The sequence below is a fragment of the Vipera ursinii genome (genome assembly GCF_947247035.1).
Source record: "Vipera ursinii genome assembly, chromosome: Z".
NCBI classification, from domain to species: domain Eukaryota; kingdom Metazoa; phylum Chordata; class Lepidosauria; order Squamata; family Viperidae; genus Vipera; species Vipera ursinii.
In genome coordinates, this window is record NC_139517.1 from 33436674 (window position 1) to 33459862 (window position 23189).

Here is a 23189-nt window from a genome sequence, read left to right on the forward strand (position 1 = left end):
AAAGCACCCGAAGGCAAGACAAGAAGCAACGGCTGGAAACTAATCAAGGAGAGAAGCAACCTAGAACTAAGGAGAAACTTCCTGACAGTTAGAACAATTAACCAGTGGAACAACCTGCCTACGGAAACGGTGAATGCTCCAACACTGGAAGTTTTTAAGAAGAGACTGGCCAGCTATTTGTCTGAAATGGCATAGGGTTTCCTGCCTGAGCAGGAATGATGACCTCCAAGGTCCCTTCCAACATCATTATCATTATTATTAGTTCCCTGTTATTGTAGAACTGGGTATTTTTTTGTCTGAGATGCAGTGAAATCCTCTGTCTTAATTTTGTCAAATGCAATCATATGAAAGAGTTTTGCTTTGTTAATGTTATGATCCTCTATCCTCCAAGTATTGATACAAATTGGGAGTCAAAATTCCAGACCTTTCAGCATACAAAGGCTGAATAAATTCTTTGTTTTATTTATTTATTCAGATTTTGTGCTACTTCAGTTTTAAAATTGACTCTGAATGATATACATACCCAATCTGGTTAAAAATACTATATGTAAAAATATGTGTAATATTAGGGAAGCAGGAACAGATGGGATTTTTTTTAACAGTTCTTGAAATATCAGCTTTTCTTACGATGTGGCCTAAATTATGTGACAAATCTTTCAGAAGGTGAGAAGTTTGATAAAAAAGAATCTAGTGAAAATAATTATAGAAGAGTAGGGCACATTTCTTTCCAAAGAGGCTGCTGAACAGGAAAGAGCATGTGGAGTCATTATAGATAGAAATTCAGTAGCCTAAAAAAAAAAAAACTGGTGCTTTGTGGGGCAATGTTTCTTTGAAATAGTTTTTAACCATTTATATTTTGAGAAATGCTGCAACACTTTCATTATAGTTGCTTCTTCGGGCATCATCATAATCTGACAGCAGTTTCTACCTCCCTTCCTCTCCCAGGTTCTGTCCTCTGAGACTTGGCCACTTGGCAGAGATGTTGCCATCCCTGGAATGCCAAGGGGGGGGGGGGGCGGGTGGAGGGGGAAAGCCCCAAAAAGGGTTTAGGGTTTCATTCAATTCCACTGCCTTCCTTCCCCCTCTTCTCTCCTGATGGGGCAGTTTCCATCAGTTGAATTCCACCAAATCAAATGGATCCTGCAAATGTTTTTGCAGCTTTACTTTGTTTTCCTAGAAATAGAGGAGAAAATGTATCAGTTTTAAAAATAAGTGAAAAACAAAATGTACACCAAAGCATGGTGTTTCAGTTCCAATCCATCTGAAAAAGTCTAGACTCTAGAGCCAGGGGTAGGCAACCTCGGCTCTTTTATGAGTACAGAGAAGAGCAACAAAGATGATTGGGGGACTGGAGGCTAAATCGTATAGGGAACGGTTGCTGGAATTGGGTATGTGTAGTTTAACGAAGAGAAGGGTGAGGGGTGACATGATAGCAGTGTTCCAATATCTCAGGGGCTACCACAAAGAAGAGGGAGTCAAGCTATTCTCCAAAGCACCTGAAAGCAGGACAAGAAGCAACGGATGGAAACTAGTCAAGGAGAGAAGCAACCTAGAACTAAGGAGAAACCTTCCTGACAGTTAGAACAATTAACCAGTGGACAAACCTGCCTCCAGAAGCTGTGAATGCTCCAACACTGGAAGTTTTTAAGAAGAGACTGGCCAGCCATTTGTCTGAAATGGTATAGGGTTTCTTGCCTGAGCAGGGGGTTGGACTAGATGACCTCCAAGGTCCCTTCCAACTTATGATGATGATGATGATGATGATGATGATGACTCATGGACTTCAACTCCCAGAATTCCTGAGTCAGGAATTCTGGGAGTTGAAGTCCATGAGTCATAAAAGAGCCGAGGTTGCCTACCCCTGCTCTAGAGCAAAGAAGGGTGAATTAGATTAGTGCTGCTCAACATCAGCAACTTTTAACATATGAGGATTTCAACTCCCAGAATTCTGTAGTCAGTCAAGCTGGTTGGAGAATTGTAGAAATTGGAGTCTCCACATTTTATATATGCTGGCTGGGGAATTCTTGGAGTGGAGGTCCACACATCTTAAAGCTGCCAAGGTTGACAAACACTGATTTAGATTATATCTCAGTTTACACTTGCCACCTTACCCTAACCCTGTTTGAAAGTACCATTTGGACTGACCTCTTTATTATTAAGATTGAAAATTCAGTAATAAAAACAAAAAAAAATGAAGAATTTTTGTATTCCCTTTTTCAGCCGGATGCTCTCTTGGTTAAGGGACAGAAGCAACAGCTCTCAAATTGCAGCATTGTCTCTCTCTCGGATTCACACACCGAGTTCTTTGATGCCTGTGAGGTATTCCTGTCAGCCAGCTCATCTGAGAATGAGGTTAGTGACAATAGCTATGAGAATTTTGCATTTCAGGAAGTCTTTTTGGGGAGGAGATATCTTGCCAAGAGTTTGCCTGCTTTTCTCCCTTGTTGGGAGGGGCACATCTGTTTGGGGCTTTTCTGAACAGATCTGTGGAAATTCAGCATATAAATCAGACATGTCAAACACAAGGCCCGGGGGCCAGATCCGGCCCGCGAAGTGGTTTCATGCGGCCCGCGAAGCTATCCTGGAAACAGTGAAGGAACGGCCCCCACTGCCTTGGCCCTGGCCCAGAGACCCTCCTTTTGCCAGAGACCCTCAGATCTGTCCCACTCCTGCCCAGGCCCTCATAGGCACCCTTGATGCGAACGATGTAGAGCTGGCCATGCCCACCCAGTAGGCCATACGCACTCTAGCCACGCCCACCCAGTAGACCACACCCACCCAGGCCACACCCACCCGGCCCCCTGAGGGCAACCGCAATGCTGATGCGGCCCTCAATGAAATTGAGTTTGACAACCCTGATATAAATCAACCATGAGGTTATTCATAGTGAGCAGATGATGCCCAATCTTTATGGGGGGTCTCAGCAACAGGTGGAAATCTGGCTGGTAGAAGGAACCCTGCAGCTGGAAAGGAATAGCTGTGTTTTCAGAGGGAGTTGTCATCTCAAGGGAGTTGTCATCTTAAGCACGCATCTATTTTTGAAAGTCGAAAATTGAGGTGCAATTATTTGCACAATTCTTGCTGAATTTGTTATAATATAGCCAGCTGCAAGAGCTTAGGGTCAGCTCAGGGCAATAGCATAGACAGGTTTTCAGTGAATCATTTGCCCCATCTGCTGGCAGCTAAGAAATAGCTATTAGATATGCCTAAATGTGCAATTACATTTAGCCGTTGAGTATGTACAGTTTTGTCAGGGACGCGGTGGCTCAGTGGGTTAGGACGCTGAGCTTGTCGATCAGAAGGTCGGCAGTTTGGCGGGTTGAAACCCGAGTGCCGTGTAACAGAGTGAGCGCCTGTTACTTGTCCCAGCTTCTGCCAACCTAGCAGTTCGAAAGCACGTAAAAATGCAAGTAGAAAAATAGGGACCACTCTGGTGAGAAGGTAACAGCGTTCCGTGCGCCTTTGGCGTCTAGTCATGCCGGCCACATGACTACGGAGACGTCCTCGGACAAGCGCTGGCTCTTCGGCTTTGAAACGGAGATGAGCACCGGCCCCTAGAGTTGGAAACGACTAGCACGCATGTGCGGGGGAACCTTTACCTTTTATGTACAGTTTATTGCATATGCAGTGCATCTCAGCTATAGTTTATCTGGTTGCTTTATTATTCGTTAGAAATGATCAATTGGCCAGGTTAGCTTTAATCTAAAGCCATATAACATAATAATGTATTCTGGTTTTTTTTTAGATTAATGTGATCATCACTTCTCTCTATTTTTCCCCATTTCTCTTTCTTCCTTTTGCCAATTAGTCAAGAGCCAAGCCACCCCACCCTTCTCCTAGCAGCTGACCTTCCTGCTCCACTTTCCAATCAGTTAGCACCACATACCCCAAACCCTACCTGTTGTTTTCAGCCCCTGCCTCTCCTGGCTTACTTTTTTGATTGGAAAATGCCAGCTTAGCAGAATCCAGACCTTTTTTTGCTTTTTTAGCTTAGATCTTTCCTGCCATTACCATCTTTTCCCACTTGGAAATAAGTCTAGATTCTTGGGATTGAAGTTAGGACCTATTCCTATGTCCCTGGGACATGCTGCTCCTAAAGACACTTTTCTGCCCTTTCAAGGCCTCTCAGTTTGACTGTATTCTCCCTCCTCTCAGGCAGCTCCACTTCACAACCTTTACTGTAGTGTTTCTCAACCTTGGCTACTCTTAAGATGTGTGGATCAACTCTCAGGATTCTCCAGCTAGCCATGCTGCTGTGGAATTCTAGGAATTGGTCCAAACATCTTAAAATTGCTAAGGTTGCTTTACTGTCCCTGTGTTCTGGGCACTCTCTTCTTGTTGTTGTTATTGCTCTCTTCCTTCCTTTCAATCTCCAGGTCCTCAAAACAGCCAGCTTTCACCAAAATTGAATATAAGTAGCATAAGGTTGTATAACTTGTAACTGTTTTAATACATGTTTATAGCTCCAAATTTGATACCCATTATCATAATTTAAATAGAAATACTGTACATGCCCATTTTGGATTGAGCAGGGAGAGAACTGAATCTATCATCCATCTGTCATCTAATTTTTTTTATTTTGGCACTTTTAAGGCCCCTATTCTCCCTTTTAGTTCCTTATCTTTAAGCACTGACTTGCCTTTCACAGCTCTTCACGTATAAGGTTGCCCATTTATTTATTTGTATGATTTTTCTTATAGTCACCCATCTCTTGCAAGTTAGTCTAAATGATTTTCAAGGATTAAAAGACATAAATATTGATAAAAATTATCCTCAGTTCTAAGGATAAACAATAACTTACGATGTGTTTCCCTTATTATTAATATCTCTTCATCCATTATTCTTTCCTGTTTTAGCTTTGCTTTTATAACTTTTAATTCTTTTTGATAATTATTATAATTGTTTTAACTAGTAAATGTCTCATTTACTGTTTTTACTGTATTGTTGTAGGCTGCCCAGAGTCACTTTCTGTGGGATAGGAAGCCATATAAACTTGGTAAAAATCAACAGCAGTGCTCATCTAACTACCTGACCCAAATGCCTGGGGAAAGTTAGATATAGTCTCTATTTAAATTTGTATCAACCAGAAGCAATCTTACTTACATTGAGTATTTTATGGTTATGAATTAAAGAGTTCTCCTGCTCTTTCACTTTTTTATATAGAGAAAAGAGATAACTTGCTCTCTATTAATCATTCTTTAGAGCTTAAAGCTTGTGTTTATGAGATTCCTACTGTGATTAGAGGCTACAGGTAGGATAGTATCTGCCTCACCTAGGCAATATTTTCTTCAGCATAAACTTATTAAAGAATGGATCCATAGGAGATCCATCCTTCAGTGTCCTCTCACCTTCTGATCCTGCCTACGTTTCCCTACATAGCAGTCCCGTTCTTTCCTTTCTTTCTTCTTGCCCATTTTTGCTCTTCCCTGGTAGCTCCTTATTTGCTGTGGTCTGTGTAACCTCCTGTTGCTCCTCCAGGCCACGGATGACGAATCCTGTGTCAGTGAAGTCACCAACAGTATCTCAGAGGACATGGTGGATATGCCAGGATGCTCTGACCGTTATCACAAAGGTACTTGATCCAAGGAATGGGCAGTTGTGTGCCCATAGGGGGAGAAAACTCAGTAGGGAGCTGGGGTTGAAAGATAGGGCAAGGGGAATTATCACGCTTTCCAGTAATAATGGGATTTCAGCTTTCAGAAATAACAGTACATTAGCCATGCTGGCTGGAAGTTTTTCGAGTTGTCATTCCAACATGTCAGATGAGTGTCAGATTATGGAAGGTTGAGTAAAAATGATCTTTCTGTAACCTGACACCCTCATGAAGTGTTGAAATTGTGATTCCAAAAATAAGGACAGATTGGTTAAAAACAAACATTGGAAGGTAAATTAGAAATGTAGATTGGAAAGGGTCTTCATATATCTTCTGCGTGGTCTTCCTTCCATAAGAAGTGATGTGTAGAATTTACTGTTGTTAGATATAGTGGTGAAGCTATGTTATGATTTTGGCTTGACTGAGCAGATTCTTAGATGACAGAATTGATTTCTATATACAGGCTGGTAATTTGTGTGCGTGTGTGTATATACGGCCCCATGCGTTTGTGTGCATATGTACACACACCTTTGAATAAGTTTTGACTTCTGGACATTGCCTGAATGAGTCTGTATAGTTTTCTTGACAACGTTTTCAGAAATAGTTACCACTGTCTTGTTCCTAGCTCTAAGAGAGAGTGACTGATCCACCCAGGTGAATTCATGCCTAGGCAGGAGTAGAATTCATAGTCTACTAGTTTTTAGTCTATGCATTTATCCACTATACCCTGGACGGTATCTCTTTCCTCTCCTACCATCCGGTAGGAGATATAGGAATATAGCCAGCCGTACCAACAGGCTGAAAAATAGCTTTTATCCGTGGGCTGTTAGGCTTTTATATGGGACATAATCTTATGCAGAATTGACTTGGGAGGCCGGTGTGTGGTGTAGTTGGTTCACATAGTGTGGTAGGATGGAGGGTTTATTGTCACTGTGTGTTGGGGGGAGAGAGCACGGGGGGAGGCTCAGCTAATCTCAATGTACACATGTTGTACTTTGACAATAAAGGTTTATTATTATTATTATTATTATTATTATTATTATTATTATTATTATTATTATTATTATTATTATTATCTAACTACAAGTTCATAGAATCATAGGGCTGCAAGGGACCTTGCAGGTCTAGTCCCCAAGGCAGGGGACTCATTGCATCCTAGACAAATGGCTGTCCAATTTTTTCATGAAGACCTCCAACAACGGCGCATCCACAATTCCAAGAGGCAAGCTGTTCCATTGATTAATTGATATTATTGTCTGGAAATTTCTCCTTCATTCCAGATTGGATCTTTTTTTAAAAGCTTCCACTGATTCCTTCTTTTCCTGTCCTCAGGTGCTTTGGAGAATAAGTGGACGCTCTCCTTCCTGTAGCAGCCCCTCAGATACCTGAAGACAGCAATCATGTCACCTCTAATCCTTCTCTTTGTTAGGCTAGAAATAACTAATTCCTAAACTGTTCCCTAAACAATTACGGTTCCTTATCATGTTTTTATCTGTTCTCTGCACTTTTTCTAGAGTTTCAGTGTATTTTTGGTATTGTGACGCCCAGAATTGGTTGTAAGTAGGGGCCTTACTTAAGTGCAGTATAGAATGATGCTATCACTTCTTGTGATCTTGATGCTCTCCCTCTGTTGATGCAGCCTAGGACTGCATTGGCTTTTTTGGCAGCTGCAGCACACTGCTGGCTCATATTTAAGAAATGGTCCACCAAGATTCTCTTACATTTATCACTGTTAAGCCAGGGCTGCCTATTCTATTTCTATATTTTTTTGTTTTTCCAGCCTAACTATAGGATCTTACTTTTCTCACCACTGAATTGCATCTTGTTAATTAGGGCCCAATGTCCAGGTCCGTCGAGATCCTTCTGAATCTTGAGTCTGTCTTCTAAAATGTTGGCAGTTGCCCCCAGTTTGGAGTTGTCTGCAAATTTGATCAATTACATTTTTATCCCCTCATATAGATCATTTATGAAGATATTGGAGACACTGGGCCCAAAACAAACTTTGAGGTACCCCATTGTTAGTAATGGTACTTCCATAATGGCAGAATACCACTTGCTCTAATAAACAGTGGAACAAAAGTGGTTTTTTCTTTGCTTCCTTTGCTTTCATGAAATATCTATGAAATCACGGTTGGGAATAAGGTTAGGAGGATGATCCTTTGATTTAATTCAGGAGCTTTTGGATAGGAACATTAACATATAAACTGGCAGAATGTGCTTTTGTGGTCACGATTTTTGACAGATGTTTCTGGATCAAGAAAACTAAATTTTGGGCTCTAGTTTTAAAGCCAGATTTAAAACTTCAAATCTTTTAAAACTTTAGTGGTTGTAGTCATCTATTAGGTGATTTAATTGCCTTTAAGTTAGTGTGATGTGGGAAAACAACCATTAGGTTAATAAAAGAAGTTTATGGTTTATGATTATATGATGATCAAGTTGTTATCATTGTATTAAGAATATGTAGTATGGAATATATAATATGGAATTTGGGGAACATGCCTATCTGCCAAGTTAGGTAAACCAACTGAAAAAAATGTTTGTCATGGGGGTCATGTCAGATTTGAAATATCCATTTACCAGAAAGTGAATTGAGGATGCTCACTACCATACCAGAATAATCTTTTTGGGATCAACAAGCCTTGTTATAAATACATGTTTCTCAAAACTCATGCTTTGCTTGCAAAATGAATATTACTCACTTCTTTTATTATTTATTTCTTTAGACACAATTGATAGCCAACCTCAGTCCTAACAATACAACAATCCCTCCCTCTTTAAACAAAACTATGCAGTAAAAATCAAAGTTAAAGGAAAAATAATTATCAGAGATGCCATTCACATGATCAAAAGGCTCACTGGAATACTTGTAAAGTTGAGGCAATTTGTTCCACCACAGGATACTGGGGTCTAGTATTGAATATGCATTTATTATTGCTTTTTTAATTTAAAGGAACTTTTTCTTTAAATCAGGTAGGCTATGGCACCTTAAGGGCACCCAAGGTGATATCTAGGGGCCTCAGCACATCATTGACTGTTTTCTACCCTCCACTAGGTTCAGGCTCTATGCAATGTATTGGGAACTCTTCCGAGATGAGTTTAGGTATGCCAGTGCCTCTTCCTCTTTATCTTCCTGGGCCGGGACCTGGGATAACCCGGAGGAACTGCCTGCCAGCTTCCCACAACCATGCTAATGACATCAGCCTCTGGAACATTCTTCGTAACAACATTGGCAAAGATCTCTCCAAGGTCTCCATGCCGGTGCAGTTGAATGAGCCACTCAACATGCTGCAACGCCTTTGTGAAGAATTGGAGTACAGTGCCCTGCTGGATGCAGCCAGCTGCAGTTTGGACCCCTGTGAAAGATTGGTAATATGCCTCTCCATATGTCAGAGATGGACCATCTATGGGTGGCCAAGGTTGCATCTAACTTTGTCACATAGTGGGGGGGCATGTCTCGGCTTTGGAATAACAGGTTTAAATATATACTTTTCTGTACATGGACATATCTTATAAGAAATATATATGCATGCTTAGAGGCAAATAACACTGCCTCATATGCAATCAGCCCTGGTTCGAATCTCAGATGGGTATAGCTGGCTGATGACGACTAACAAGTCAGAAATGCATCTCAGTTTCCCTTTAATTCTTTGTTAGTAATTTACACAAATATATGAATTGTCCGGTGTGACTACTGCCTGTTCGATAGCCTTCAAGATAGGCTGAAAACAGGAAATAAAGATTTGCCCCATGTTTGGGCCCTAGCAAGGTAATCTAAATAGTTAACATTTGAAATATATACCTCTTTGGGAATTCAACCTCTGTGATGTGGCTTGCAGAAAATAAACTTTCTAGGGTCCTCCCCTTACCTCCAAGTACATTCATAGCTGATTCTGGGAGTTTTTTTCCCCTTCTTGCGGGCATCCCTAAAATTTTCTGCTTCCTTCTAACAGCTCTGCATAGCTGCCTTTGCTGTATCTGCCTATGCCTCTACCTACTACCGTGCTGGCAGCAAGCCATTCAACCCTGTGTTGGGAGAAACATATGAGTGTGTCCGCCCTGACAAGGGGTTTCGTTTCCTAAGTGAACAGGTAATTGGCCGTAAGCAGCGGTTGCAGGCAGGATCTCAAATTTTCCAGTGACTTTTAGGCTGCATATAGAAGATGGATCAGGGTTTTCCTTCGATGATCTGTGGGAAAGGATTAGAGCCAACAGACAGAAATTTCAGGAAAGCAGATTTGGCTAAACATTACAAAAAGACTGGCAATATGGTCTTGTGACTCCTTTTATGAATGTAAAATAATTTGTTGAAATTAAAGATGGTTGAAATGCATGATTATCTGATAATTTAGCATTCTTCTCTGTGCTGAATTCTCAGGATGAGATTTTGGCGGTCATGGATAATTTTGTGGTGGGTGGGGGTACTTTTGGCATCCAGACTTGGAAATTTCACAGTGCATGAGAAGAAACTTCCTAATCTTATGAAGTGGAAGATCTGCTATTTTATGCCATCTTTCAGCATTGGTCAGAGACATTACTTTATGGCCCCATTTTAGATATTAGACATATCAGCCCAAGCATATGGGAGATCCAGTATTGTATAAAATGGACACAAAGATTTTTTTTCCCTCATCCATCCCAGATAATAAGATAATTGTTTTCCTCTCTAGCGTGACAAGTAGAATGACAGTGGAGGAGGGAAAATTATAGCTTTTAAAATCAAGACTAATAGGGAGAGAAATATGCTTGAATGTGGGTGAACCAGAAGGACATTTTATTTCCAATCTCTGAGTCAGTATAGCAGGGAACGTGGCATCATCTGGAGGAATGGCTCAGCAACTGCTTCATTGGAGAAAGAAAGGTCCCTTTTCCAAAGAGAAACATTTACCTTAAGAGTCACCAGTTTGCAAGTTGTGGTATCTTTCTGAGGGCAAAGTGGCTGTGGAGAACATTGTGCACCCGTTGAGTTCTTCCCCAACTGCGTCTTTGAGAGCCTGAAGTGAGCCAGAACAAAAATTAACAAGCCATTAATCATTTCTATCCTGTGTGCTGCCTCAGATAACAGATGCCATAGCTTGTTCATTATGAGCAATCCTTAGATGAGAGATAATAATTTGGATCATGCCATCTTTCCTAACAGTGATCCTGAAGAGTTTAATCTCAGTGGTAATAAACTGCTGCCTTTCTCTGATCATCTTTTTTAAAATTTCGAACTATGTAGAAGGTATTTAACATACCATGCTTAATATTTTATCTTTGGTGATGCAGTTTTCAAATGGATTGATATTTTTGGAATATTTAAGGGTCTCACCTTTATGGCCCTCTGTTCCAGATTGCATTTGCGGTGGTATTTTTGAAATCTTATTTACTAACTTTGAAAGAGCATTAACATTGTCAGATCTGTTATTTTACTTCTAAAGAGCTAGTAGTCTTCTGGCTACTTTGTTTTACTTCTTTTCCTCCCTTTAACCTTTAACCTTAATTCTGAATATAGAATAAAATATTGAATTTTTTTCTAGGCAGTTTTCCTAAGTATTGGTGCAGCCTTCACCTAAGTTTAACTAATCTTTAAATAGATCCATATGCATAAATGTGGAGCTCTGCATTTTCTAGTTATCTTTGATGAAGATATTATAGAATGAATGAATGAATGAATGAATGAATGAATGAATGAATGAATGAATGAATGAAGGGAAGGAGGGAGGGAGGGAGGGAGGGATATGTATGCTGTCTTAAATCCTCAAGTAAAAATGGGGAACAAATGCAATAAAAAGAAAACATTTGTAACAAATCTTTCCATTATCGGCAAATCCTCATGTTGTCTGGGAATGATGGCAGTTATATTCCATTACTTTTGAAGGCTACTGCAGTGGAAAAAATTGCACGAAATCTATTTGGCCGTTTTTGGTTTTTTTTGCCAACTTGGAATGTAGGTTAGAATCAGTATGAGCATGTATGCCAGTATGCCAACAGACTCATGCCTCTTTCCCATGAGACTTTTGTTCCTATTTTTAGAATCTTTGAAAGAAAAAAAATATTAATTAGGAAGTAGGGAAGAATTTGCTTTCTAACAAATTAGTCTTTCATATCTATCCATGGGCAAAATGGAAGTGATTTTGAGAATAAGCAAGAGTATTCCTTCCACGCAACCTATTTAATGATGCTGTGTGAATTTCAATAGTTTAGAATTATAAATAAAAACCATAATTTTGAAGGATCTTATGAGCAGTCAAGATGATTCAGATGGCTGCAGTGATTTAGATTTTTTGTGTGCTCTTTTGTCTATCCCACCCCAACTGCAGGTGAGCCATCATCCTCCTATCTCTGCCTGCCATGCAGAGTCTGAAAATTTCATTTTCTGGCAAGGTGAGGCAAAAATCTATTCTTGGTTGGAAAATGGGGGAAACAGATGGAATTTATTTTATTGAAAATAGTATTGACTGCTCTTTTAATCAAAACAACCAATATTACTTGTCAGGTTCTTTCCTAGAACTAGATCTGTACAAAATTTACTACAGGTAATTCCCGAGTTATGAGTGTTCACTTGACGCTCATTCAAATTTACACAACAAGTGGCCCCTAGTGTTTACAAGCAAGTCCCAAAATCACAAATATTGTAGCACCACGGCACTTGTTCGCCCTTACGAGTGACTGCAGAGGCTCTGCGGCATCACCTATTCCCCTCCCCAAAACTGCTTCCCCCCTCACTTCCTGCCGTGCTGGATACACTCACCCTACACTCATCTGTCTCCTCTCTGCCACGGTTTCTTTCCCTTTGAGGGAAAGGAGAGTTGGCTTGGAAATGCTTTTCGTACTGACAGTGGAAACTCCTGGGTGCAATAATATTGCATGAGTTCAAACACAAATTCTCTGCAAAAGTGATCATGGCCCCCAGAAGCTTCCATTCTCGGAGGGGGGAGGAATTGTTTGCTTTATTGCCTGGCTATGGGGCAAGGCGTGGAATCAAAGTTGGCAAGGCCCAGGAACCAATGCCATCCATTGCCTGGGTGTGCTGCTCACTTGCGTGCACCAGTCTTAGTTTGAGGGCAGAAATGAAGCCTTCAACTGAGTGGGGAGGCATCACAGAGCCAGGCCCCTTGCACCTGTGTCCAAGCTGCCACCGTCAGTGGCAGCAGCCATGATTCCCCCTCCTCAGCCAGCTACTCACCCTGCCTGACCTACTCCTTGCCTGACTGGCTGGCTGGCACAAATCCTGACTGCTCTTCTCCTTGTCATCCTCCCCACTCAAGTGGTGGCAGCAGCTTGAGTTTCTCGGCTCTGTCCAAAATGAACAAAGCGAAGACGCATCAGCAGGATTGCTCTCAAGAAGACCCCGCTCACGTGCGCCAGCCTTATTGAGAGCAATCCTGCTGATGCGTCTCCGCTTTGTTCATTTTGGAAGGAGCCAAGAAACTCAAGCCTCTGCCCCCGTTTCAGTGGGGAGGATGTCAAGGAGAAGAGCGGTCGAGATACGTGCCAGCCGGCCTGCCAGGCAATGAATAGGTTGTGCGGGGTGACTGGGGAGAAGGGATCATGGCTGCCAGCAACTTGGGTTTCTTGGCTCCATCTGAGTGGAAAAAAGTGGAGGCTCAGCAGTGGGATTGTTGTCAATAAGTCCAGTGCTTGCAAGCAAGCAGTGCATCTGGGTCTTCTTGAGAGTAATCCTTTTGCTGCCTCTCTGCTTGCTTCCACTCGGAGCCAAGAAACTCAAGTTGTTGCTTCCGCTTGAGTGGGGAGGTTGACAAGGAGAAGAGCGGTCAGGATTTGTGCCAGCCAGGTGGTCAGGCAAGGAGTAGTTCAGGTGGGGTGGCTGGCTCGCTGGCTAGGGATGGGGGACCATGGAGGAACCATGGCCGCTCAGGTGGCTGCCGCTGCCAGTGGCTTGGGTTTTGAAGCTCCCCATAGGCACTGAAACACTTTTTATCCAAACAGAAACCTGACAGACACTCCAAGCTCCGTATGCGTGGAACGGGGCGCTTGAGAAACAGAGTCTTCTGCTCCGTTTCTAAGCGCGCATTGGCAGCCATGCGGAGCTTGCAGTCATCTGTCAGGTCTCCATTTGGATAAAAAGTATTTCAGCGCCTATGGGGCGTTTGAAAACGAAGCAAATGCACTCAAACTCTTTTTACCTGGATGGAGACCTGACAGACACTGGAAGTTTTGCATGGCTGCCAGTGACGCTTGAGAAACGGAAAGGAGTTGGGGGGAAAAGTAGAAGATAGATGCCACAAACACTGCAAGACTTCAGGCTCACATTTTGTGCAAAAGAGGATGGGTGCCTGAACCCAGTGATATTACGGGCACCCAGGAGCTTCCATTGAATCTCCTTTCCCTCAAAAGCAGAAACCGTGATAGAGAGGAGACGGGTGTTTTTGAGGTAAGTGAGTCGTACACAGCAGGAAGGGAGGGGGAAGCATGCGATATCTTAGTGGGTTGTAGAGGCCTCGGGGGTCTGTTCCGTCACTAGGCCCCCCCATGGCCTTCCCCACCCTGAGATACCTTATGTGCACTTAACGAGTGGCACGTGTGTTAACGAACAGGGAGTGATCTTGTTCTCGGAAGGAGATTCACTCCCACAAATTCTCGAGTTACGAATGGAATGGGCAGGCCCCATTACATTCGTAACTCAAGGACTACTTGTATTCTTCGAGGGCAGTCACTCAAAGCCACTGCTTTTGGTTCAGTGGATTTTCTTTTGAAAAAGGAAAGGTTCCCTGAAATAGCTCTCAATCAACAAGATTTGGATGAGAAATGGGGAATTCTGAAGTTCTCTAGAATCTTCTGTTCCTTTCATGATAGATTTTGCACATTTAGAAGCCTGCATTGAATTTGAAAGAGTTAAAAAATTAAGTGTTTTCTGCTTCATGCAAAGTGCATCGTCTTAGCCAGTAATTGTCAAAAAAAAACAAACACCAACCCTCTTGTCTCTGGCCTCAGGTTGGTACAGATTTTGGATTAGAATGGGCCACCTTCTAGTGGCCTGGAAGTCCAAGAGATTAATTTTATGTTTTTAAAGAAATAACATCCACCTAGAATAGCCCAAGCAGAATTAATTAGATATGATGGGATTTGTAGCCTAAAAATCAGAATAGTGTCATATTAGTCACACTGCAATATAGAACTGGTTTGTTGGAACCACAATTGATTGGGAATTTTTGTTAGTCCCAACATATTTAATGAACCTCACTTGTAGTCCCAATTGCAATAATCTACATACCCCAATTTAAATTGATTCAAATCCTAAAGTAATATTGTGACTTCACACTTCATTTCTTTTTCCTTGAATTTTGTTTTGTTTAGACATGAAGTGGAAAAATAAGTTCTGGGGCAAATCCCTGGAGATAATTCCAGTTGGTACAGTGAACGTCCAGCTTCCCAGGTGAGTCACAAAGCCTGTTTGTTCCACCCTTCTTGATGATCCTTCTCTCATCGATTCCACACCCCCCCCATACCCTCACTTCTGGCACTCTTTTATCCTTTTTATTCTCCCTTCAAAAGGTTTGGGGATCACTATGAATGGAATAAGGTGACTTCTTGCATTCACAATATTCTGAGTGGCCAGCGTTGGATTGAGCATTACGGTGAGGTGTTGATTCGAAACGCGCGAGACAACAGATACCACTGCAAGCTTGCTTTCTGCAAAGTGAGTTGTAATATGGATCTGATCTTCCTGACTCCTGCCATGTTTTTTCTTTGGTCTCTGTTTAACTCCTCTTTCTGGTACTTCATCCGGTTTTTAATGTCAACTCTGAGGCTATTGAATATCAAGCTATAGTACAGGAGTCTTCAAACTTGGCTCTTTTATGACTTGTGGACTTCAACTCCCAGAATTTCTCAGCCAGGCATGCTGACTGAGGAATTCTGGGAGTTGAAGTCCACAAGTCATAAAAGGGCCAAGTTTGAGGACCCCTGCTATAGTAGATTGTTGTTCCATCTGGCTGAGTATTGTCTTCAGTCTTACTAGAAGTAGTTCCCTGGAACCTCAGATTGATCTGAAAAAGGATTTCCCTCTGGAAATGCTGTGCACTCCCACTGAGCTTTGGTCCGTTCTCTCTGATGTAAAATTTTAAATACCACTTCTGTCTTGATATATCTTACTGTGCTTCATTGTCCTGATTTGTGGCACTTGTTTCCTTCTCCTTTAATTTCTTGGCTGGTATTCCTAATCAATATGGTAACTCTTTCATTCCATACTCATCTCATCTCCCATTTCTTTTTTGGAGTCATCAGGCTTCATCATTTTCCTTTTTGTATTTGATTTCTCTCCTTTTGAGCCTCAGGTTTAGGATTTAGGATTTATTAAATTTATATGCCGCCCTTCTCCCTAAGGACTCAGGGCGGCTCACAACAATAAAAATTAAGAGACATAAAATACAAAAATTAAAAAAGAATTAAACAATGAATATAAGAAATATGGGACAATTTACACAATAAAAACCAAATTAAAAACCATGGTCAGTCCAGGCCTGCTTGTTGGAACAACCATGTCTTCAGGTCGCAGCGGAAGGATCGAAGGTCAGGGGCCGTCCGCAGCTCTGGAGGCAGTTCATTCCAGAGGGTCGGCCCGCCCACAGAGAAGGCTCTCCCCCTGGGGGTCGCCAGCCGGCATTGCCTGGCCGACGGAACCCTGAGGAGGCCGACTGTGGGAGCAAACTGGGCGATGGGAGGTTGACATTGGCAGCAGGTGGTCTCGCAAGGTTTGTCCCTTTCCTTTCATCTTCATTATCTCTTCTCAGACATCTCCTTGGCTTCCTACCAGGTGAACAGAAAACTGAATAGGAAGCCTACCTACCTTAACCTCTTCTCTTTTTGGCAGGCACGCTACTGGGGCTCCGGGGTCAATGAAGTGCAGGGTGCCATTCACAGCCATAACGGCAAGGTTATCCATCGACTTTTCGGGAAGTGGCACGAAGGGTTGTATCGTGGTGTGCCTCCTATTGGAAAGTGCCTCTGGAAGTCGAGTAAGAAATCAATTCTAAGGATTGCTGAGCAGTGGGGAAGTATCAGCTGCTTATATGGGACTGTTTCTTTATTTACAGACCAGTTTTCACCCATCTTAGCAAGCTCCAGATCAGTTTCATCAACAGTTCCCAGAATCCCCATAGGTGACAGTTTGGGAGATATGTGCAATTTCAGCTCATCTGTACAATATAAGATCCAGGAAGCTGATCTTTAATGTGTTAGTGGTCTTGTAAACCAAATTAACAAAATGGCAAAAAATGACAAAGTTAAATATGAATTAAATCTAACACAATCAGATGCATAATATATATCTTTTAAGTAACCTCAAAACCTAGTATACACATTTGTGCATTTGTATGTGCTGATCTTTGCAATTGTTTGGAAGTGTGTGGAATTCCTTTGTGGGGAAATGCTAAAGGGGGATGGGCATCTGTCAGAGCTGTTTTCCATTCTTAGGGTGAGAAACCGCTCCCCCTTCTTTCTAGTTCATATTCTGTGCACTAGCTTGAGGGAGCCTGTTTTAAAAATTTCAGTTAGGGAAATATAGGCAATTTTAAAATGTTATTTACTGTCCACCTTTCTACATATTTAATGTCTTAGATAAATACAGATGTTGAGTCATTTGATGTTCTCATGTTATGAGTTTTTGATCCTTTCCCCCTTTTGCACAGCATATAATATATCCCGTGTGCGGGTTTTACTGCATCCCTCAGTGTAATAATAATAATAAAAAAGGTGGCATCAGCTACATATAGCTGTCATTGAGATGTCAATGTCATCAGTTAGGGATAATTGAAAATTAGAAGAAGAAATCTCCAGCAAATCATTTAAATACAAACAGATTTAAACAGATTTGGAGCAAGAAAGATTTGGAGCAAACTCTTCTATGACAAACATGACAAGCATGAGATTAGTCAAATTATATTCTTTTTGACATCACATTCTAAAGTTGACTCTAGATGAAGAGAGATTAAATCTCTCTTAATCTCTGTATCACCGGAAACACTAGTAAATTTAGGCCATGAAATTCCCTTTGGGAAGTTATTAAAGGCAGTCTTTAAATCCATAAGGACTGATATAAACATTTGCCAGGAGATATTAATGTTTTAAATTACTTGGTAGTTTGAGACAAAAAAAATAGTGAAATTTTGACGCGCCCCCTACTAAACTAGCTTGCTCTGGGCAGAGCATATCTTCAACTTCGGGTTTTTCCAGGAAACTGGTTTTCCATTAAGATAACTAGTATATCGTGTGCCAGCAACTGAGAATAGATTTCACGGGTAGGTAATTGGAAGTAATTAATTAAAAATAATTGAAATTACTTTTTAGAAGTTGATATGATAGTTGCTAGGGACCAATATGTTAGCGTGTCTGATTATTAATTTGACAGAATAAAACAGCTAAGGTGGGCAATCAAGTGCTATAGGTTTTCAGAAGTTCTGGCATTACAGAATTAGAACCTGACGCCTTCCCAGATTGCAGCTTTCAGATCATTGCTTTTGAACAGTGCCGTGGGAAAGCACAGAAAAGATACGTAGTTGTTTTTTTCACTGTTTTTATTCTATTTTAATTGTGCTGCCCAGAGACATATATATAAAGCGGGCAGCCTATGCATTTATTAAATAAATAAGGCTAAGTTAATACACTGTATGTACACAAACACCGCAGAATGATCTTCGCATCTAGTACTGTCATCAAAACAACAAAAGCATATTATGAAGAAAGTGCTGCCTCCTCTGTACATTTGTGCAACATCACAATACATGAAAAAAGGGGTGAAGCTTGTGATGCAACACTGTCATTTCTTTCTTCCCTCCCCGTGGATAGCTTGGTATTTTCCAAACTTTTGAAAATGTAGAGCCCCAGTCAGCCATGATTGAGATAAAATGATGCACTAGATCAGACACGTCAAACACAAGGCCCGGGGGCCAGATCCGGCCCGCGAAGTGGTTTCATGCGGCCCGTGAAGCCATCCTGGAAACAGTGAGGGAACGGCCCCCACTGCCTTGGCCTTGGCCCAGAGACTCTTCTTCTGCCAGAGACCCTCGGATCTGTCCCACTCCTGCCCAGGCCCCCATAGGCACCCTTGATGCGAACAATGTAGAGCTGGCCACTCCCACCCAGTAGACCATACGCACTCTAGCCATGCCCACCCAGCAGGCCACGCCCACCCAGGCCATATCCACCAGGCCCCCTGAGGGCAACCGCCATGCTGATGCGGCCCTCAATGAAATTGAGTTTGACACCCCTGCACTAGATAGTATAAATAAAACAATGTTTAGTTTAGGATCTTCTGAGTTTCTAGGATATTGGAGAAAGTAAATCTTTGGTTTCTTTAAATGCCATAACTGGGGAATAAAAAGAGACACTGTTGTGAGAACCAACTCCTGCATTGAAATCTCCCATAAACAGATGAGAGCAAAGAGCCTGGCACTCTAAATCTGTTGCAGAATACATGGGAATTTTCCACTCTCTAGTTAACTGGTCTCTACTTGCTTCAAGAGAGGAGAAATATATACATTAATTAAGAAATGAAATAAACCAAATTTAAGTGGGTATCTTAGCCCTTTTCATAATTGTTGGTATTTGAACTACTAAATATTTATTAAAAAATCAGCATCAATTCCTTTTTATCCCTGTTGAATTGACAGAGTATCAAAAACATTATCCAAATAAATACATTATGGTCATTAAAAATAATTCCATATTTCTCAAGCTTCCTAGGTGATATACCATTCTGAAATGAATATGTTCAGTTTGAAGGGGTTGGGCATAGCCACCAAATGTTTTTCAGGAAGCAAAACACTTGAAAAAAAAGTTGTCCAATGTTATATCAGCACTTTTTTATGACTGGTACTTCAATCACTTTGTACCAGATGATTTCCAATTCAAGGAGCAGAAATATTACCTGAAAACAAAATAGTAGTGTGAGGGATAGAGGTAGCAAGAAGAGGAAGAAAGTGCCTGGAATGAGACAAGACTGATTTGTAAATAACAAATCCAGTGCAATTATCAAGCCAACATAAAAATGGCCTACAGTATAAGCAACCAAAGCATGGGAGAAAAATCTCCATGGTTTTAAACTTTGGAGCATATCTATGTAGAGAATTAGATTTTTAGCCTTTGTGGAAATTTTTATTGTAATTAAAGTTGCTTATAGCAGTAGAATATCTTATTTCAGATCAAGTTCTTGGTTTCCTATAAAAAAGGTGTAATCCTTCAGAAAGGATTATTGGTGGGCCTTGGCAAGGCAACCATCAATATGTTCTCCTTATTCTAGACCACAGGTCTGCAACCCGCGGCTCCTGCGGCTCCCAGTCCTCTGCCATGTGCAGTCCCCCCCCCCAAAAAAAAGTAGGACTAAAAAAATTCAACCAATCAATTCAAATATGCAGGGTAGGTGCATATCTCGCCTTGTCTCCACTCTTCAGTCAAACCCTGTTCTGTGCATGCGCGCATGTAGCGGCTCCCAGTTTTTCCTTTTGTGAGGGAACCAGTTCCGAGTGGCTCTTTCACTGTTTCAGGTTGCTGACCCCTGTTCTAGACCATGTTCCCACTCATCCATCCTTAGAGAATTTATGCACAAAATATTGGAAACAACTGGACATCCATTTCAGAGAGGGGATCATTGTGGCAAATAAGACTTCATAGGAATTTTTTTGGGATAAAGTGATATTTGTATGCGAGGAGAAATTTGATGAAGAAGTAGATGCAAAAGTTTATACTTATAATGAAACACTTTGCTGCAGCTTGGAAATCAGTGAAAAATCAAGCATTGGTAAATGGCTGGAAGAAATTGCTTTACAAGATGGATGCAGAGTTATAATTTGAAGTCAGTGGCTAGCATTGAAGAAAGTTGGTGAAAATGAAGCATAACTGTATCTTGAGTCTAGACGAAGATGAAAGAGATCGTACATACCAAGTAATGACAAAGCATAAGATTTTGAACATTCTACGGTTGACAAGAAGCAAGACAGTGAAATAGTATGAGAAGGAACAGCCAAATTAAGTTTTGGTATTCAGATCATGTCTTGATTATAAGACAACTTTTATTGACTCATCATCTCATCCTGAAGTCCAGCCTTACCACTCCCACATATACTTTTAAGTATGTAACCCAGGATTAAGTGCTACATTGCTAAGTCAAGAAAATATTATTTTATAAAGCAATCTCATCTGTGAGTATGAAATATGTCATTCAGATTTATTGGATGTTCAGCTTTAAGAGTTACCATTTTTCTTATTCTTTTAAATTCAGAAGTTGTACCTTATTGGTCTTCTACACTGTTTGTGCCTGGTTGTATTATTTGGCTTTCCAATAATTTCCATTTTTTCTTCTCCGCCTTTTGTGGTTATTGTATATCATTCTCCTTTTCTTTTCTTTTTATTGAAAAGTTTTACAGTATTGGGCCCATTTTATCATACAGTCCTTAACAAGCTCTGTTTCTGAATCAATCTCTATCAATGCAAGATATATCCGTTTAATGTGTGCAGGTTCCTGATTTCTAATTTGCTTTATCAAATTTTCATCAATCGTTGCAAATCCAATTTTCTGGTCTTCTTTCCACCTGGCCCGTAACTGAGTATATTGAAACCATGTTTGAACAACCTTCTCTTCTCGCAAGAAGCTATATGATTTCAAGCACCAAACATTCCTTTCCAAACTTAAAATTTCCTTGTAGGTAGTCTCATCGTGTTTGAAACCAGCATGTATATTTTCTATTGTGTGTTTTGGAATTGCCCACAATGGTATCTTACAACTTAGCTTATGTCTATACTTCTTCCAAACTCTCAGCAATGCCTGTCTTAAAATATGCGTCCTAAACACAGTACCTACCTTCTTATCATACAACAAATATGCATGCCAGCCAAACAACAAATCATGGCCCTCAAGATTTAATAACCTCGATTGCGTCAAATTGATCCAATCACTTATTCCTACTAATGCAGCAGCTTCATAATATAATTTAAAATTAGGCAATTTAAGGCCACCTCTCTCACGAATATCCTGCATAATCTTAAGTTTAACTCGTGGCTTTTTCCCTGCCCACACAAATTTATTGATACCACGCTGCCATTCCTCCAAATTAGAATCTTTCTTAAGAATCGGTATCATTTGAAATAAAAATAAAAATTTGGGCAGGACATTCATTTTCACTGCTGCAATCCGTCCCAACAAAGTCAATTGCAATTTTTGCCAACTCTCCAATTCTTTTTGAATTTCCCCCCACAATTTTTCATAATTATTTTTATATAGCTTTGTATTCGAGGGCGACAAAATTACCCCCAAATATTTAACCCTTTTAACAATCTCAAATCCAGTTAATCCTTCCAAGAAGGCCTTCTGTGAAACTGTCATGTTTCTAGCCAAAATTTTAGTTTTCTGTATGTTTACTTTAAATCCAGAAACCTTCCCATATTGTGTTATTATCTCTATCAGGTCCACAACAGAATTCTCTGGCTGGGTCACTGTAACAACCAGATCATCTGCAAATGCTCTCAATCTATAGTCCTGATCTCCAACTTGTATCCCCTTAATTTTTTCCGAATTCCGAATCTTGTTCAATAATATCTCTAAAGTTAATACAAATAACAAGGGCGATAACGGACATCCTTGCCTTGTACCCTTCTCAATATTACATACTGCCGTCAGACTATTGTTAACTATGATTCGGGCAGTTTGCTTTTGATATAATGCCCTAATCGGCTGTAAGAAATTTTCCCCAAAATCCATTTTATCTAACATTCTCAACAGAAATTGCCAATTCAATTGATCAAAAGCCTTTTCAGCATCTAAAAAGATTAGCGCTGCAGAGATCTGGTTGTGCCTTTCCAAAAACTCTAACACATCAACTATATGTCTCACATTATTTTTCATTTGCCTACCACTAATAAACCCCGTTTGATCCCCATGAATCACCTGTTGCAGAACCCTCATCAGTCTGTTAGCCAAAACCTTAGCAAATATCTTATAATCTGTATTTAAAAGCGAAATCGGTCTATAATTTTTAACTTGAGTAGCATCCTGATCTTCCTTCGGAATCAATGAAATAAAAGCTGTTCTCCAAGACGGTGGCACCTTTCCCCCCCTCTGGATTGTCTGGAACAGTTCCTTTAACGGTTTTATCATCTCAAATTGTAAATTTTTATAAAAGGCCGCAGACAAGCCATCCGTACCGGGCGCCTTATCAACCTTCAAATCCTTAATTGCTGTAAGGATTTCTTCTTCTGTGATCAGTTGGTTAATCCCCTCTCTTTGTGCTTGCGTAAGGACCGGAATATTAGCATTCTCCAAATATTTATCAATGTCTTTTACCTCAATTTCCTCTTTGGTATATAATTTCGAATAAAAATCCACAAAAGCATCCTTAATAAGATTCTGTTGAAACACAACCCTTCCTTTATATTCAATCTTGTCTATATTAGAGGCCCTTTGTTTCTTCCTCAGTCTATAGGCTAACCATCTGCCTGGTTTATTAGCGTTGCAAAAAGTATTATGCCTAGCAAACCGTAGATTGGTTGCCACTTGGTCTGCCATTAATTTATCAAATTGTCCTCTTAACAGCCTAATAGCCTCTTTAATCTTCACGTCCCCTGGATTCAAAATCAAAGCCCTTTCTTTTTCCTTTATTTCATT

At 40.8% G+C, this 23189-nt stretch overlaps 1 protein-coding gene across 3 annotated transcripts in view; it reads left to right on the forward strand.

The window, feature by feature from the left end:
- OSBPL7 (oxysterol binding protein like 7) overlaps positions 1-23189 on the forward strand; it is a 92718-nt gene that overhangs the window by 24425 nt on the left and 45104 nt on the right. For all 3 annotated transcript variants that reach the window (XM_083377060.1, XM_083377061.1, XM_083377059.1), the window contains 8 exons: positions 2221-2352; positions 5479-5572; positions 8646-8959; positions 9544-9681; positions 11893-11956; positions 14891-14969; positions 15089-15233; positions 16407-16551. In XM_083377060.1, coding sequence (XP_083233186.1) covers positions 2221-2352; positions 5479-5572; positions 8646-8959; positions 9544-9681; positions 11893-11956; positions 14891-14969; positions 15089-15233; positions 16407-16551 — 1111 coding nt within the window. The remainder of the gene's footprint in view (positions 1-2220; positions 2353-5478; positions 5573-8645; positions 8960-9543; positions 9682-11892; positions 11957-14890; positions 14970-15088; positions 15234-16406; positions 16552-23189) is intronic.